This window comes from Camelus ferus, chromosome 32 (assembly GCF_009834535.1).
Source record: "Camelus ferus isolate YT-003-E chromosome 32, BCGSAC_Cfer_1.0, whole genome shotgun sequence".
NCBI classification, from domain to species: Eukaryota; Metazoa; Chordata; class Mammalia; order Artiodactyla; family Camelidae; genus Camelus; species Camelus ferus.
The window spans coordinates 21,613,429-21,631,778 of record NC_045727.1 but is presented as its reverse complement, the minus strand read 5'-3'; the positions used below and the strand labels follow the sequence as shown (position 1 = coordinate 21,631,778).

Genomic DNA, 18,350 nt, shown 5'->3' with positions numbered 1-18,350 from the left:
CGCCACCCCCCTGAGGAGGGCAGACCGCTTGTCACCAACACTGCCTCCACAGTGGCTGTCCCCGCGTCGCTGCCGTCAGGGTCGGTGCCACTCCCGAGTCACCTCCAGGGGACACCTCCCACCCCACCCTCAGGTCTCGTGTTGCCCAAGCCTCACCCAGGGTTACAGCCACTCCATGTCCTCGTGGGGACACTCCCTGCCTCAGAGAGGAAATTAAAATGCTGCCCGTGACTGCTTTGTCCATGGGACACCGGCAGGAGGGGGCAGGACTGCGTCTTTATCGGTCACCCCCCCTGGGACGGCCGCGTTTCTCATCTGCTCCGTTCACGGCTGGCCCTGCAGTGAAAACTGAATGTTAAGCAAAGAGAAACTCAAGCTTTTAAATCTCTTCAACTTCCAAAAAGCTGTCCCCAAGGTCCCCTGCCTTCGGCCCAAGCAAAGGTCTGTCTTTGCTGATAACGCCAAGTTGCAGCTTCTGGGAAGGATCATTTCAGCATCATTTTTGGAATTTGACGATACAGAGAGATCCAGAGAAGAAACCTGCTGTCACCGATATTCTCACCGTAAGAATTAACCACAGTTAACATTTGAGCGTATTTGCTTCAAGTCATTTTTGTCTTGGTTTGTACTTTAAGAAATGATACAAGATTGAAGGAGGGGACAGCTGAGCGGTGGAGCGCATGGTTCCGTCCCCAGGACCTCTGTTAAAAGAAGAAGAAAAGAAATGATACAAGTAATAGGTGGAAACCGTATTCTTTTTTAAAAAAAGTAAAACATTATCAAAAAGCAAACATGTAAAAGACTTTCACATCTCGTCCTGGTCTCCTTCCCTCTCCGAGGGGGAGGTTCCCCAATAATTTGTGTGTAATTTATGGTCATGTCCACAGAAAACGCAGGCTCTTCTTTTGCTTTGTGCCCCTGGCACCATCACTCCATGTTACACGTTGCACATTATGCGTCTGTGTTTCACCCACGCGGACACGTGTTGCTTCTGACTGATGTGTAGAGCCCTGTCGTGTTTGTGTCTGACACGTTGCATTCATCCAGGCCCCCAGGGGACATCAGGTGACTTCAGAATGTTCTCTATCTGATGTCACTGTCATCTGTCATTCAGTAAGTAGCCCAGACGCCCCGCTGTGCGTGCAGCTCCAGATTCCCTAGACGAGGGATGCTGGGCTGCAGGACTGGCGTATTCCTTTTTTTTTTTTTTCTTTTTTAATTGAAGTATAATTGACGTACAATGTTGTCTTAGTTTCGAGAGGACAGCAAAGTGACTCATATATATATATATAGACACGTATATACACACATATGCATTCTTTTTCCGATTCTTTTCCATTAAGGTCATTACAAGTTATTGAATATAGTTCCCTGTGCTCTACAGCAGGACCTCGTTGTTTATCTGTTTTATATACAGTAACGTGCATCTGTTAATCCCAAACTCCTAATTTATCCCCTCTTGCCCCTTGCCCCTCTGGTAACCAGAGTTTGTTTTCTATGTCTGTGAGTCTGTTTCTGGTTTGTAAATAAGTTCATTTCTATCATTTTTTTAAGATTCCACATATGAGTGATATCATATGGTATTTGTCTTTCTCTGTCTGACTTACTTCACTTAGAATGATGATCTCCCAGTCCATCCATGTTGCTGCAAATGGCATTATTTGATTCTTTTTTATGGCTGAGTAGTATTCCATTGTATAGATATACCTCAACTTCTTTATCCAGTCATCTACTGATGGACACTTGGGTGGCTTCCGTGTCTTGGCTATTATATATAGTGCTGCTATGAACATTGGGGTGCAGGTGTCTTTTCAAATTAGAGCTTTCATCTTTTCTGGATATATGCCCAGGAGGGCACATTTCATTTTTACTGGCTATTAGTCGGGTGCTTTCCAAAGTGATCATGCCGAAGTGGTTATACCATTTTCCTCTAAGGAAACAAATCTTGCTTCCTTGTGGCCTGACTGACACCAGGCACATCCTACTCTTGTCAGCCTGATGGGTGAGAACACGGTCTCAGCTCACGGGCCAAGGGGGGCTATCGCGTCCCGCTGACCACTTCTCCTGTGTCCTCAGCTCCGGAGAAGGCGTCTGGTCGAACCAGGGCTGCGCTCTCACGGAAGGGAACCTCAGCTACTCCACCTGCCGCTGCACACACCTCACCAACTTCGCCATCCTGATGCAGGTGGTCCCGCTGGAGGTGAGCACCAGGCAGCAGGAGGTCCTGGACCACGGAGAGGGGGGTGCCCTTTCTCCATCAGTCTGCAGTAGGGCCGGGTGGCCAGTCTCTGAGAGATCTGACTTCCAGGGTCAGCGTTAGCCCTGTGGTTGAGGGGGGCTGCCCACCGCCTTCTGGGTCCCCCTCTCTAAACAGGGCCAGGACGGCGACCCTAGCTGCAGGTTAAGGAGGGAAGAGGCCCCTCCTCGCTGGGCTTCTCTGCTTCAGAATATTTAACTTTTATCACCTGCTAGGTCAGCACTAGAGGTGAATTTCTTTGGTTTAAAGCAAGCATAGCTGGTAAGGGAAGGAAAAGATGCTCTTCAAGATGCCCCTGGGGCGCCGCCTCTGAACTGCTGCTGTCCCTGACACCGGGGTGTGAATGCCTTCCTTGGCTCCTAGGCCCCCAGAGGCAGATGAGCTTCCTGGTGGGGGCGGAGAGCAGGGAGGGGACAGGGCTTCCCCCAGGATTCCCGAGGTGCAGGGGAGCCGGGTACCTCGAGGCAAGTTTGGTTTCGTCCCACGCTGAGCTGTGGAAACTGGAACATTGACGTGTGACTCTGGGTTTCTGGCTTCTTTTGAAGATTCAGAGGGTTTGGTGCTGCGGAGCCAGAGTTTTTACTGGGAGCGGTGGGGCCAGAGCTGGGTGGGGCTGTCCTCCCCCGTCAGCCGAGCTGAGCCCTCCACCGGCCACTTGTCAGGAAGGGGCCCTGAGCTCCCACCTCCGTGTGCCTCCGTGAAGGGAGCGGGCGGCGGCGGGTGGGAGATGGGGGCGCCTGCTCCCGCCGAGTCACCTTTGCTGTGTGACCCGCTCTGGCAAACCCACTCCTGTGACGGGGCTGGGGTCCCCACCCGCTCCACGGGGCCTGTGTGTCTATGACAGACTCCGTTCCCCGGGGTTTCATAGTCCAGGGGCTGCATCTGTTGGACATCAGCAAATGTCTGGCGAGCACACGGCGCATCAGGTTTGTGAGGGGTGCTGTGATTCCGGTAGCGACACCGAGACTGTGGCCGGGGTTTCCCTGAGGACTGATGCCGCGTCCGCCATCGTTCAGCAAATACCTACCCGGCACCCACAGGTGGGCCGGGCCGGGGGGTTCACTTGTGAACAAGAGACACAATGTCTATAAGAAAGACAGACAAATAAATGAACAATAAGTAGGTAATTTCAGATAGCAGTACAGGTGGGCGGGACACTGGAGAGAGGGACGGAGAAGGAGGGCGCCTTTCCAGAGTGTGGTCGGGGGAGGTGTCTCCGAGGAGGTGACACCTGGATGGCCACCAGGCTGCTTGCCAGCAGCCCCGGGGGAAGCATACTCCAGGCTGAGAAGGGGCAAGCGCGGGGGCGGGAGGTAGACGAGGAGGGGGCGGCGGGCGGCGGGCGGCGGGCGCGAGGGATCTTCACGTTTGCCGAGAGCACGTGGCTGCCACGAGGAGCATGGAGTGGAGGCTCCAGACAGGTTCCCGGGGACGCGGGGCGGGGAGGGGGCGCTGCGCCACCCTCTCCCGCCCGTCCCCACCCGCTCCCGCTCAGCCGCACCCAGCGCTGTCGCTCTGGACGGAGGCCCTTTGCTCTGCCTGTGCCGACGCTTCAGGTGAGGGTGGGCTGTGCCGACGTCCCGGCAGCCCGTCAGCCGGCGTGGCGGGGAGGGCGGGTGCGGCCGGGGGTCCCGACGGCGGGTGGAGAGAAGCCAGGCACTCACGTCGGGTCCTTCAGGCCATGGCTCTTACTTTTAGGGTCCCGAACCGGCGGTTCTTCATAGACCTGAAGGGTGCAGGCCCCCGGCCCCCCAGCGCCCTTGGTGGAGTCTCTGTTCAGGCAGCTGTGACCCCCAAGCAGCCCCGGGGAGCAGTATTTGAAGGTGTGACATCGAGGGGCAGCTGCCCGTCGAGTAACTGGCACCCCTGTCCCCTTTAGCCGCCGTCCTTGCCGCGTGCTCGGCCAGACCCCCTTCTCTCGCTGTCCCGCAGCTCCTGCATCCTGGACCGGGCTGCACACTGGGCTGTGACCCACTGGTGGCTGAGGAGATCAGTGTGGTGGGCTGTCACTAGTAATTTAAAGAAAAGTGGCATAAGATGGACCACGTACCAGGGAGCCCTGAAGGGGGCAGGTGGGTCCCTGTCCGTGAGCCCCAGCGTCAGTTACCCCGACTGCACAAGATGCTCGTTTTGCTGGTCCATCCGCTCCGTCGCTCCCTCCGCTGTCCCTGCTTGTCCTAGTCTGCGGTCACGACATCACTCCTGTCTCCTAGCTCGGGCCCCCCAAGATGAGGAGCAGGGCCTCCGTGAGGCTCACGCCCCCACCTCCGTCCTGCACACAGGCCCCCCTGTCCTCCCTTCCGCCGGGGCCTCGGCCCGGGGCTCACCCGGCTCCCCTCCGGTGTCTGGGAGGGGGGAGTCCAGCCACTCACTTTAGAAGAGGCGCCACGCTGCCGCCACGCAGAACCTACGGCAGCGGGGCTGGGGGGGTCCGTGTGGTCCTGTGCCCGAGGCCTCTGCCTGGCGGGTGGAGGAAATGAGGCCCGGAGGGCGGGGTGGCCTGGCCTGTGGTCGTTCACCCTCTATCAACAAAACATGGAATTCTTGGCAAACCCTAGGCTTCGTAGGCGTTATTCAGGAAAAACCACGGTGCTCGTGACCTTGAGTGGGGGGAGGGCGGAGCCATGCTGACAGGGACCCCTGAGAAGGGGCTGCGCGGAGGCAGGTGTGGCCCCCGGAAGGGTGCAGGGGGCTTCAGACACAAAACGTCCGGGGGGGCAGAGGCGGCAGATGCGGTGGGAGTGGGGAACCGTCGCAGCCGGTGGGGACGTGGCGAGCTGAGATCCCCGCCCCGTGGACAGGGCAGCCCAGCAGATCAGACTCCGTGCTGCCCCCTCTTCGAGAAAAGCTGGAGGCTGGTTTTGGGCAGAATCTCCTGGTGTTTAGACGCGGCCTTAATTCTTCTGTCTAGGCCTCGTGTGAGGGGTGTGTCCGTGGGCGGGCCTGGCCCGGTGTCCCAGGACCGGCAGCCCTCCCCGCGTGCTCAGGAACCACCAGCTCTTGTGAGGATGCTGACTTCGGCTCCACGGGTCTGCGTGTGGCCCTGGTCCTTCCTTCTAGCAGAGCCCGGGTGGTACCCAGGCACTGCTGGCCCCCGACCACGCTCTGAGTACACCCTAGACACACGTACCTCAGTCTGTAAAAGTCAGATCCAGCTTCCTGTTCACGTCCGGTGACAATGGCCGGGCCGATTGTTCCAGATTTGAAGGGACGGCGCGTTAGGGTTGGTCTGATTCCAGATGTGTGCTCAGTACAGGTGGGAACATGACCTAGTTTGGGGGTCTGCAGGAGGTAAGTTGCAGAGCAAGCCTGTCAGACCGCCTTTTGGGAGAGGAGTTCCAGGGACGCAGCAAACAGCATGATTTAAAACGAGCCGCAGATGCAGAGCCTGCAGGGCAGGTGTTCTGCGTGTGGGCGTGGCCATCGATGCTCCTCCCACAAGGGCAGCTCTGGAGGGTGGGCACCGGGGGTCACTGGAGGTGGCATGGAACAGACAACCTGCTGGTGCAGCCAGGACAGGACAGGCACCGTTTCAGGGTCTCTTCTCTCCTTCCGGCCTCGCCACGTGGAGGGGGCGCTGTCACCATCGCCATCACAGGTGAGAGTCTGGGGACGTCCCCCAGGTCCCCAGGGAGTGGAGTCTGGACTTGAGCTCTGCTCTCAAATCCCAAAGCTCAGGCTGGTGGCCGTGCCCCTGGACGGCCCGCGAGCAGAGCAGCTTCCTCTGCAGCCTTCACACACCGAGGACTGAATCCGGTTTACTCTGTGACGCGGGTGGGTCTGCTGGCCGGCGGGAGTGGGCCGAGGGGCCCGACACTCTCAGGAAGCTGTGTTTGTGCATGTGGGAGGGGGCATGGGAGGCAGCTCAGTCCAGCGAGCTAAAAACATCCGGAGTCACAGAGCGGCTGTGATTATAGACCTGTGACCGCCCAGCGGGGACGCCAGATTTAGACTGTCTGTGGGTGTCTTCGTGGAAGCAAATCATAGCTACTCATTGCCAGGAAAGGTCGAGTTTGAAATGGCTTAAAATTATTCATGCTAAAAATGAACAAAACAAAAGCTAAGGCAGTTATCACAAGTAGACGCCAAATCCGTAGTACGTTTGGAGCGTTAATAAAAACAGCACCAGCGCCTTGTTTCCCTGATGAGTCTGCATCCTCCGGCGCCCCGCCAAGGCGAGCAGGAAACGGGCCTGGGCCCCCTCCGTCCCTTGCGAATCCTGATCGTGGACACTCAGGATGGCCCGTCGGGACCCCCGTGCAGCCCAGCGCATCTGGCCACTCGACTGTGACTGTTTTCGTTGTCTTCTACTTAACCTGTCCTTACCTTCTTCTCTGATTAAAAACATCATAGTTAATATTTAGCTAGTACGTACACCTTCAAAAACCTCAAGCTGTCAAAGGTATTTGAGTGAAGTCTTTCTCCCACCACGTCTGCCTCCTAATTCCACTCCTGTGAAACCACGGCTGTTACCAGCGTCTCACGCCTCCTCTGTCCAGGTGTGAGTCGTGCCCTGGCCGCAGGGCCGTCCCTGCAGATGGGGCGTCAGGCCTCCTCCCTGCCCCGCAGTTTGCTCCACGGTTGCCCAAGCCCCTGCCTCGTACTTGTCACAGCTGGGTCATGCACAATCAGGAGCCCCGGCTCTGAGGACGTTCGTCCAGGCAGCTGCCACCGGGCACCCAGCTGGGCCGGTCTCTGGCTTCTTCCAGCAGCCCAGTGGTGCGTGCACCATCTTGGACGCACCCGTCCAGAAGAAAGTCCCGGCAGGCGAATCTGTGGGCCAAGGGCACAGGCACTGGAATTTTGAAAGACACCAATACGTAGCTCTCTGGGGACCCCGACCCAGTTTGCACTTCCTCCAGGGGGTGAGAACGGGCGACTTGACTGTAAATGTGAGTCGCAGAAGTGCGGCTCCCTGGCTGGGGCTGTCTGACTTGCGATGTACGTGCATCTCACGTGGGGAATAAGCTTTTACACTAACGCCAGTACCTCTGGGTCCGAGTCCATCGCGCGGGGTGCCAGCCGGGCGACTCCCTCAAACTCGTTCTCCGCATCTTTAAAATCAGCGAACTCAAATCCAGTAAGAGTTCCAAGAAACTAACTTGTTTCCTATTGGATAAAATTACCTCAAAGTTAATTTGGAGCCGCGAGTTTCAAGAAAATCAAGGGAAAGAGTGGAAGGAGAGACTTGGCTGTGACACTGATCGGAGTACACTGAGAAGCTGCCGTGACCAAAGCGGCATGCCCAGAAGGGAGTCATCGGGACAGACAGAGAGTCCAGAATGGACCCCGTAACTTCTCGACACACCCAGGAGAATCTGTGTTGCAGAATTAAGAGGCAGAAAGCAAGATACTGTGCAAAAGTATAAGATAATATTTGCAACCTTATTTGTGGTGGAAATAACAGAACAACAGAAACATTAACGAACGTAGCACTAACGACTGTGTAAATCCTGACACATCAATGCCAAGGAAGGTCACGTACCTCTATGTTGACAGAGGTGATTGAATCAAGAGATAAGCTGCAGTTATGATTAAAGAATGAATTATAATCGCGCCAGCTGGCTTGACGGAATCTCCAAGGTATTGCGTGAAAAGGGCAAGATGCTGAACGGAGCGTGTAAGTATCTCGTTTTTATAAGACCGGGTCAGATCCCGGTGTGTGCATGGGTTCACGTGGGAGGTTGTGTCTCAGTATATGGTAAGAAGAAAGGTCTAGAAGGTGCATGCTAGGCTGTCAGCAGGGTCGGGGGGCCATGTGGGTCCAGTAAGGGCAGGAGGTGGTGGTGGGGGTCACATACGGGTCGAACCTCCTATTTGGAGAGACTGGACCAGGACCCCCCGTGAGACAAGTTCCTGTTGATGCATTTGTGTGGAATGACCTCAGATGATTGAATAAGTGGCTTGGAGAGGTGGTTGTAAGGTCTGCTCCCCAGGTGAGGTTCTGAGAGCACCTCTCGTTCACGGTCCTTCCCGACACCCAGGGCCACCGAGCCCGGCATGGTGCAGAGGTGGCGTGAACACACGTGAATGAGCGAGTCTGTTCCAGAGGGGAGAGGCGCTCAGGGTAGTACGGGAGCGTCTCCCTGGACGCCGGAACGCGGAGCGCACGCTGGTTTAGTCAGTCACCTGGCTCCTAGGCACAGGGATGGGCAGGTGTGCAGGTGCAGGCAGGTGGGCACCGCAATGTTGGGCATCCCTAAGGACTGACCAGCAGGGGGCGCCGGGAACCGAGGAACAGAGGCTCCCTCGGCGGGGGATGCTCTCGCGGGCTGGTCCAGGAAGGAGGCAGGTGTATGTCACCTGGGGCTTCCTGAGTGCCTGACTTAAGAGCGGAATTTGTAGGAAGGGAAGTCAGAACAGTCAGGCTTTGGAGGAAGTGAGAACAGGAAGGCTCTGGGGTGAAGGGCTGAAGCTACGGGAGTGTCCGGGACCCCCACCCAAGGTTCGCAACCCAGGGGCACCGTCTGGTTGTCTACCGTGGGGAAGCTGTGTGTAACGACAAATGGTCCTGCCAAGGCTGCACCGGGGGGCCTGGGGACGCTCAAGGTGGGGTGGTGGTGGGCATGGCCCTTGCTGGCAGGAGCACCGGTGTGGCTTGAACTTCCTCCAGGTGGCTTCCCCCCCCCCCCCGCCCCGCCTGGCCCAGGCGCCCCCCCCCCCCCCCGTCCCCTTGAGGCGTGGGCGTCTGTCCTGGGGAAGGAGGAGGAGCGCCGTGTCGGGGCAGGTGCACCTGAAAGCTGGTGCCAGGAAGCCCCGCGCCTTCCCTCAGGCGGAGCCCAGCCAGGGAGCCTGGGGTGAGGGGCCGGGCAGCCACAGGCCAGGAGCAGTTCCCTAAGCCAGAGGCACAGCCCGTGGTCTGGAGGCTGACTTCGGCCAGTGGACTTGTGCCACTTAGCCCATTTGTCAATATTTCAAAATCCAGATACATTACCTAAAATTTTGGATGTGTGGTTTTCTTACAAAAGCTGCAGGAGCAGCTCTGGCCGCACAGAGTCCCACTCCTGACCGAGCCGCCCTGCCCCCTGCAGATGGGCGTGTGCACTGCAGCTCGCCCCAGTCCCCACCACTCCCTACTGCCTCCCACAGGCTAGGGGCCGGCTGCCACTCACCTTCCCACTGCTGTTCTGTGTTTAGGAAGACGGTGCCATGTTCCTTGTTCTTTTCTAGGGTAGGAAAGTGACATCTGCCAAGAGGAACTTTTGAAAAAGGAAAAGAAGATAAAGATAACTCTTTTTGGAAGAAGAGACCCGCTTGTTTATTATGTATGCAGGCTCCCGCTGGCCTCATGAATTTATATGAGCCGCCTCTCTGGAGGCATTGGCGTTTGTGGTCTCTGACTCAGAGGAATCCATGTCCTGAAGCAAACTCCAGGCTTTTCTGGGCATTTCTAAATCTAGCCACTGACGGGACAGGAAGGGTATGGCTGGGGCACACCACGCCTTCCCTGAGGCCGGAGCTGCAGTGGGGGTCCTGCCTCCACAGGACCCGCTTCCCCATCTCTCGGGGCCGGTGTCCCCTCTGGGCCAGTGGCTGTAGGACCCGCCCAGCAGTCACCTGGCGAGTGTAGCTGCCGAAAGCTACTCGCCCTGGCTCTGGCTGCCTGGGAGGACGAATGTGAAGTGGCAGCTTAATTACACAGCGGCCCTGGGGCTGGGCAGTCCCCTCCCTCTGAGCTGTGTTTGTGGTCCTGCGAGTGTAGCAGACAGGCCAGGCCAGCAGCTAGTGCCGGTGGAGGGCTCAGCTCACCCCCGGGAAGCAGTCCCTTCCTCCAGGGTCCCCGCACACGCATGCCACTCACCCGAGGAGCACCCACTACACGGCACCCCTGGGAAGGGAAGTGGGTTCCTCTCCAGGTGCAAGGGCGCCCTCGGGCAAGGTGATCTGGGAGCCACGCCTGCTGGGTGGAGGCTTGGTGGAAATGGGGTGTAAGGAGGAGCAGCGAGGAGGTCCGGGGGTGGAGGGGGTGGGGGTTAAGGCAGGGGCTACGGAAAGTGGGGAAAACGAGAGACGCAGAAAGTGGGGAAAACGAGAGACATATGGGTATGTGTCAGCCGAGGAAGCAGAAGGACTCGGGGAGGGGGGCTTGGAGGGGAGTGGGGACCCAGAAGGACTCTCAGATCCGGGCCCCTCCCCGCCTTCCACTTACCACCTCCACCGCAGCCCCCGCTCCTTCCATCACAGCCTCGTCAGTCCCAGAACTCTCGACCTTATTTATTCATGTTTATCTGTTTCTGTCTTTGCTCAGCATCTGCTTTCCCCATTGCAGTGTGAGCCCCACGCCAGGCACACAGTGGGTGCTTAATACCTGCTTGCTGCGGATGGGAGCCCAGGCCGTCTGGGTTGCCCGCCCAGACCGAGGACACTCCAGTCTATGAGCAGTCTTCAGGGTTTTCAAAGGGCCTTTTAATCACCTCTCCTGTTCAGCTTATGGGCTCACTTTATAATTCACGGGTCATGGAAAAGAGGACCTTCCGATGCCTTATGTTCTGTATGAGCATTTCAAGGCTGCCCCGCTGGGGTGTTAGCTCGGCTCAGGAGAGGGGCCACAGCTCACTCTTCCTAGTGTTGTGCCTGGCATAAGGCTGGCTTTGGCTGGGGCTGGTAAAAGTGTGGTGAAGAGTTGGTTGACGGTGGGTTTGGCTGATAGTGGGGTTGGTTAATGGTAGAGCTGGTTGATGATGGGGTTGGTTGATGGTAAGGTTGGTTGATGGTGAAGCTGGTTGATGGTAAGGTTGGTTAATGGTTGAGTTGGTTGATTACAGGGGTTGGCTGATGGTGAGGTTGACCGATGGTAAGGTAGGCTTATGATAAGGTTGGTTGATGGTGGAGTTGGTTGATGGTAAGGTATGCTGATGGTATGGTTGCTTTATGGTAAGCTCGGTTGGTGGTAGGGTTGGTCAATGGTAAGACTGGTTAATGGGTGAACTGGTTGATAACAGGGTTGGTTGATGGTGGAGCTGATTGGTGGTGGCGTTGATTGGTGGTGGTGCTGGTTGATGGTAAGGTAGGTTGATGATAAGGGTGGCTGATGGTGGAGTGGGTCGATGGTGGGGTTGAAGATCCCATGGTGCAGGACTGGGTAGGTGTGGGTCTGAGGCTAAGGCTGGACTTCCGTTTATCAGAAGCTCCAGGCAGAGGGTGCACAGAGAACAGGTAAAGATTTCAGTGAGTGTGTCTGACCAGGCACAGCCCTCGCACATGGGAAGCTTCTGTATTGTGCAGTGAACTCTCGGTTTAGCCCACCGGAACCTCACCACCAGTCTGTGAATGGAGGAGGTAAAACTTGATCATCTCTCTAAGAGGCATATAAACAGTGCTGTAGACTAAATAAATCTTTCATAGTGAATCAGCAGGGGAGTCAGAGGAGTACACTTGAGGGCTCTTTCCACCCTGAAACTGTCAGCAAAAACCTCTGGAAAACCATTATCCTCGGTGCAACCCTGCTGTTCTCAGAGCTGTGGGTGCTGAGACAGTGAGAGTGTCGTGAACATGATCTCTGTCCTCAGCTCCCCATCTCTCCAGGAGAAAGAAGACATGCAATGTGACAGCGGCAGCGAAGAGCGGGGCACATCCCACCGGGGGAAGAGAGACGATTGAAGCAGAACAGACATGAGCAGGGATGGGGCAAAGCCGAGGCCCTGTGGAGCGGAGGGCTCACGCAGAGAACCTGGGCTCAGAGTCCCACTAGGGAGGGGACTGCCCGGGGACAACGGGTGAAGATGTCCCCGGGGCCAGGCAAGCCCTCGGACGCAGGCACGTTGCTGCCCTTCACTTCCTGACGTGGCCGTCGATTACGTTAATTCCGGCTTAGTGGGTGCTGCACAGGAGGACCTTAGTTTCCAAGACCAGCGGACGGTCTGACAACGTCCATAAACTCTTGTAACGGACACTTCCCTGTGTCTCCAGGCAGAAATCATTGGCATGGTAACAAGATTTTCCAATTGCCTTATGAGACAACAAAGAAGCGTTACACATTCTGTACAATGTTAGTGTTTTCTCATTTGGTTTTAGTCGCCGTTTCTGAAAAGTATCACTTCAGTGACAGCAGCTTCAGAAGAGGTGCTCTCTTCTCGTCCCCCAGAGAACCTGAGAGATACCAAGCTATATATGTGTATTCATATTCATATTTATATTTATATTTACCTGCAGGATTTCTCAGAAGCCTTAAATTGCTTCTAGTCACCAAAAGCCTTTAGAGGCAGGGAGAGAGTGCAGCTTTCCTGAAACTTATCTAACGCCAGAAACCTCATTTCACAGGAGACGAGCAACAGCGTCTCGTGGGAACCAGAGTGTTAAGATACAGAGTGTGGGGATGTGGCCCTAGGAATACGTTCCCATTGCCTTCCTAGGACATTTGATGATTCAGAATGCCACCTGCAGACAGAGAAGGCCAGGGCTGCAGGGCGTCCTGGCCCAGGCTGGAGGGACCTTGACGTCTGGTGCTGAACACAGGCGCAGAGAGAGCTCCCGGCTGGGTCTCTGGCGCCGACGGAGCCGTGAGCCACGGCAGGAAGCCCACGCCTCTGCGGGGACAGGCTCCGGGAAGCTGGTCTGCTAAGCATGCGATTGAGGGAGCATGGAGCAATTTGGCTCCCAGGGTCAAACGTGTGTGCCCTTGAGACGCCAGTTCCCAGAGCCAAGGGAGCTGCCATCTGGGGTTGTGCTGTTAGGTGAGCTGTGGTTTCCGTCACTCCCCATTGTGGCTTTGCAGCTGCTAAACTCACCACGTTTGTTTATGCTCTACCCGGCGTCAGGGATTATAGCAAAGTCCTCCAGCCAGGAGTAGTCACAAGTCCCGGGTCAGCAGCTGGGACAGGGTCACGCTGGGACTTGAACCCGGGGGTCTGGGTCCTGGGTCCGGCTCTTAAGCAAACCCTACATCTCCTGTGCAGCTAAGGGCGTTGCAGTCCAGACGCGGGGGTGCAGGGCAGGCGGGCTGGGCAGGGATCGGCGGGGGAGTGGAGGGGCTGGGCAGTGGCAGGGCAGAGGCTGGACGGATGGGGGAGTTTGAGTGGTTGGCGGAGCCATTTGGAGCATCTGAAATGTGCAGAACTGAGGGCCAGCACCAAAGAACTGGACCTCCTGGTGGCCGCAGTGGGGCACCTGGGGAGAGGCAGGGGCTGGTGGTCACCACCAACTCACGGCACAGTGGCTGCCTCATGTTCGGCTGTGCATTGGCCCCGGGACCCTTTCCAGCCTGAAGCCCCCCATCAGGGCCAGTCCCCCTCCAGGACCGGGACCGGCCGGCTGACCACCTCTGCTTTGCTTCCCGCACAGCTCGCTCTCGGACACCAGGTGGCGCTCTCGTCCATCAGCTACATCGGCTGCTCGCTGTCGGTGCTCTGCCTGGCCGTCACGCTGGTGACCTTCGCCGTGCTCTCGTGAGTCATCTCCTGCTCTCCCCGGGCTCCGGGAGGTTTGGCGGCTTTGTGTAAATGTCAGTGCCACCCCTGCACCACTTTAGTTTCACTTGTACTCGGGACTCTGCCCACGGTGTGCGCCAGCTGGGCAGTTACTGTTTGTTTCGAGATCTGGGGTGCAGGGAGGGCGCTGGGGGGTGGCTACTGGAAAAGGGACGAGAGAGGAGGGGTGCAGAACTGGAGGACACCTGGCTTAGGCTAAGCTGGAAAGTTCTGGAAAGGTCCCCAGCCCACAGGGCTTGCTGACCACTGACTGGCCAGCTGAGAGCCAGGATTGAGGACCTGCTCCCTCCAAATGGTATCAAAGCAGCAAGATCCCGTGGGGCGGGGCTGCGGGAGGCCCTCCGGGTGAGAAGATGGGGTTGGGGGGACACCTCCCAGCCGGCCGAAGCCACATCGCCCCATCACTGCTTAAAGCAGTGGAGTGGAGGCTGGCGGCTGGTCCCTCTGCAGCCCTCTCTGAACTGGGACAGGAAAGTGAAGCGAGGGACCTGCGTCTGGGCGGACAGCTGGGAAGTCCTGTTCGCGCACCGCCTCAGGCCTGCTGGGCCTCAGGGGCGGGGGTTTTACTCACACCCGGGGGGGGGGCTCACACTCTGGGGCTGCTTGGGAGTTTATACCTGCCCCCCCCACACCTTCCTCTGCTGGTGGGGGTTCCTCCTGGAGGCCAGCGCCCCTCCTCACCTGCCCTGTTCCCTGAGGACACCCGCCACCCGGCTGCGTCTGTGACTGGGGTTGGGGGCCCAGGCTGGGCTGATCGGGGGCTGCAGCAAAATCAGCAGGCGAGGCAGTCAGCTTCCTGAGCCCCTCCTTCTCTTCCGCCCCCCCACTCTGGAACCCCGGGCGCTTTGAGGGGAGGTGGGCGGGTGTGCAGATGACCACACGGGCTTCTGGTGGGATCTGAGCCAGGTGAGAGGAGACAGACGTGGGTTTGGAGGGGCCCCAGCCTTACAATCAGGACGTTTCTTCTTTGATTCCCTCACCCCGCCCAGTTGTAGTCAGCGCTGAGGACAGGACGCAGCTGTGCCCAAGGCAGATAAAACCTGCCTGGGTGGGGAATGGGGGCCGGACGAGGAGTGAGGACTCAAAGGCCTGAATAGACATCGTCCCAGCTTTCAGAGCCCCGCCGAGAGAGCAGTTTAAGAGGGGCTGGATGTCCTCTGCTCCCTCTGGGACGCTCTCATCCCCGGGAGGCCTGTGAAGGGAGTTTACTGCGGAGGAGCAGCTGGTGCAAAGGCCTGGAGGCTGAGCAGACTGGAGGTCCTGGAGGACCAGGAAAGGGTGTCTGTGTGTGAGCAGGAGAAGGGACAGGGGTCAGAGCGATGGACAGGGGTCAGGCCCTGCAGGGCCTGCGGAAGGAGCTGGGTCATTTCTAAGAGCAATAGGAAGCCACTGCAGGTTCCCAGCCTGGAGTGGCTGCATCTGGGAGGCTTATAAGGACATCTTCGGCGGCCCTTGGAGGTGCAGTACCGAGCAGCCGTGGCTGAGCCAGTGCTGGTCCGGGGCCTCACCCCTGCCTCTCTGTCCCCAGCTCGGTCAGCACCATCCGGAACCAGCGCTACCACATCCATGCCAACCTGTCCCTTGCCGTCCTGGTGGCCCAGGTCCTGCTGCTCATCAGCTTCCGCTTCGAGCCGGGCACGGTGAGTAGGCGCCCTCTGTCCCATGGTGTCAAAAGTGGGCCTCCCTCCTGCCCCCGCCCCTCCACATCACCAGGGGTGGTACCTTCTCCTGCTGGTTTCAACTCAGAACTCAGACCACATCCCCCAGACAGCAAGACTGTGGCTCCTCAGGGACAGTGACAGGCGGGTGCTGGAGTCCCTGCTCAACATCAGACTCAGTGATGAAGACACGTGTGGCCCACGGTGTGTGGGGCTCTGTGCTGAGGGCGCCATAGATCCACCCAGTCAGTCCTCGTACCAGCCCACGAGGTGATGCTGTCAAAACCCTCCTGCTCTAGACGCAGGACTGAGGGCTACCGCAGCTCGCCCAGGGTTACCTGGTAAGTGCTGACTAGGGTCTGACCTTGTGCAGTCTTGCTGCAGACACTGTCCTCCCTCCTGCTCTGACCACCCACAGCCGCACCCCCTCTGCCTGCCGAGGGTGGGCTCTCGGCAAAGGGACGGGGAAGACCCAGACCCGCCATCTCCCCGCCCTTGGTATCGCGTGAGGGTTCTCCAGGGACCCAGGAAGTCTTAGATCTCACAGAAGGTAAAATGCTGAGGCTGAAACGGCCCAGGCTTGGGTGACATGGGTTATAACCACAGCCGATGAGAGGGAGAAGCAGAGATATGCTTGCCCCACACAGGAAGGAGGGAGAGGTGGTTCTGGGGAACCGAGCAGTGTAAGTCAGTGGTCCTGGGATGCAGCCCGGATTGGCCGATGTGGGGTGAGCCCTTTATCCCACATGGTGAAGGTCAGCAGAGCCTCACTTCTCCCCACCCAGCAGGGTCCTCAGCCCCACCACCTTTCCGGGGGTGGCTGCCTCCAGACGGATCCACCCTCCTCTGCTCACAGGTTTAGGGTTTCATCCAAGCACCTAAGAGTTCCTGGCTGTGCCATGGACAGGTGAGGGCTGCACCAGCCTCATTCTCTCCTTCTGGATGCATCTCAAGCTCCACTGTCTATCATCACATGGGGTTCCCTAAAATGCAGGTTTGGGTTCAGGTCCCACTGCGTGGTGGCAGCAGGAGGGAAAGCAGTCCAGGCACCCCATTCCGGATGGTGACCCTGGGACTGGGAGAGCTGCTCCCTCCGCGTATCTGAAATCCCAGGCAGGGCCGAGTGGTCCTGCTTCAGTGATCCGCCCACTGGGGGACCTCTGTGGCAGACGAGAGGTAACTGTGGTGGTTGGTCTCACCTCACGCAAAAGGGGCAGCTGGTCCTAGAAAAGGCAGGGCCACCGGTGCTGGGACCACAAATACAATATATGTGTCTCATTTTTGTATCTCAGTGTAACAGGTCCTGATAACAAGAAACATGGCATTTCAGCCACTTGTATATGCATTTTTAATCTGTGAATTAACTGACCGGGGGTCCTTGGGAGGACGTGGAGCCCCCCACCGAGGTGGTGGTTCTGGTTTTCATGTTTGTTTTCCTCCCCGGGGCTCCCGGTTCCCTGGACCTTTTATCCGAGCTCAGGGATGGGTGGCTGCTAACTCAGAGAGCACAGGGGGATCTCTGATCTGGGGTCCCGGGAGAATCTGAGACCGTGTGGCTGAGCCTGGAGTTACGGCCGACACACCAGGGAGCAGGGGGCGCCAGCAGAGCCTGGCTGCCCTGAGCAGGGAGCCGAGCCCGCTGTGCTGAGCAGGCCCCTGCCCTCGCTGGCTCCTCGGAGAGAAGTCGGGGGCCGCCTTCTGGGTATGGGCGCTGCAAGCAGCGGGAAACAAGACACTGCAGGGAGTTGGCGCATCTCTGTCCATTCCCCTGCTGAGAGCAAACTCTAGGGAAGCCCTGGGTCACGCAGGCCTCTTTCAGCTCCGGGGGGTAACTGACACCCTGAGGTGGAGCCGGATCGCAGGCTGCTTGCTCCCTGGCCCTCCACTCCCTTCCCTTCCTGGGCTCCGCCCTGCCGACCTTCCCTCTGGGACCCAGCGCTCCAGGCTCCCGTCCTGACCTGCTCCCTGGGGGCCCGCCCACCCGGGAACCCACCCCATTGGGCCGGGTGGGTCACATGCCTCCTCCTGACCAATCCTGCTGCAGGGTGGAAATGTTCATGCTGATTGGCTGGGCTTGGATCCCTGCCCTCTGCTGAGCCAATTGCTGCGCCTGGTGGGGGGATCTGATGCAGTGATTGGCTACTGCCTGAGTCACGTGTTCCACCCAAATCACTCGGCCTGGAAAGGCAAGACATGACTCCCAGGAGAAAATGAGGCCACGTGTCGGGAAGGTGCCCCCAGGAAACGGATCAGGGAGGCCGGGACCCCTGCTCACAGCCCGAGGGCGCTTACCCTCTGCTCTGCTCCTAGACCCCGTGCCGGGTGCTGGCCGTGCTCCTGCACTACTTCTTCCTGAGCGCCTTTGCGTGGATGCTGGTGGAAGGGCTGCATCTCTACAGCATGGTGATCAAGGTCTTCGGCTCGGAGGACAGCAAGCGCGGCTACTACTACGGGATGGGCTGGGGTAGGTGGGGGGGGCGGGATGGGGCGCGGGGGGGATGGGATAGAGCCGGGTGGGGTGGGGCGGTGGGTTGCCCTTTCACCTTCCTGTGACGCACCCGGAAGAAGCCAGGTTGCTCTTAGCCTTCAGCTTCCCCACCCTTTTTCAGAAAGGTCGGTTCCCATGGGGAGCGCTTTGGAGTTCTCTGTCCTCGGGGTCGGCTTCCCTCCCACCTGGGGAAGTCCCAGAGGCACTGCTCTGGGGCCAGGGCGTGGACAGTGGCCCGCTTCGCTTGGATTGATGCCCCTGCTTTAGTGCAGGGCACTGGGCAGGGGAGGTGGCCTCTAATGTCAGTGGGTGAGTGTCCCGAGGTGAGCACACTCAGGGACCATATTCTCGACCAGTCACACCTGGGATAGTCCCAGATGAAGGGACGGAGGGAACCCTGGTCTCCTGGTCCCTCTTACCTGGAAGAGTTTCTGCAGCATGGCCCTGGGGAGAGTAATAAATGCAGACAGCCTGGCCCAGAGGTATCGTGGCTCTGGGCTGGGCCCCAGGGGAGGGAGCCT

General features: G+C 58.3%; 1 protein-coding gene across 5 annotated transcripts in view; it reads left to right on the top strand.

Annotated features, from left to right (window-relative positions):
• The window catches only part of ADGRD1 (adhesion G protein-coupled receptor D1), a 125,587-nt gene that overhangs the window by 84,166 nt on the left and 23,071 nt on the right, over window positions 1–18,350 (top strand). For all 5 annotated transcript variants that reach the window (XR_004316775.1, XM_032472189.1, XM_032472188.1 and 2 more), the window contains 4 exons: window positions 2,077–2,200; window positions 13,538–13,641; window positions 15,212–15,323; window positions 17,652–17,805. Coding sequence is in view for 4 of the 5 variants with exons in the window: in XM_032472189.1 (XP_032328080.1) it covers window positions 2,077–2,200; window positions 13,538–13,641; window positions 15,212–15,323; window positions 17,652–17,805 (494 nt within the window). In the remaining variant the exon portion in view is untranslated. The remainder of the gene's footprint in view (window positions 1–2,076; window positions 2,201–13,537; window positions 13,642–15,211; window positions 15,324–17,651; window positions 17,806–18,350) is intronic.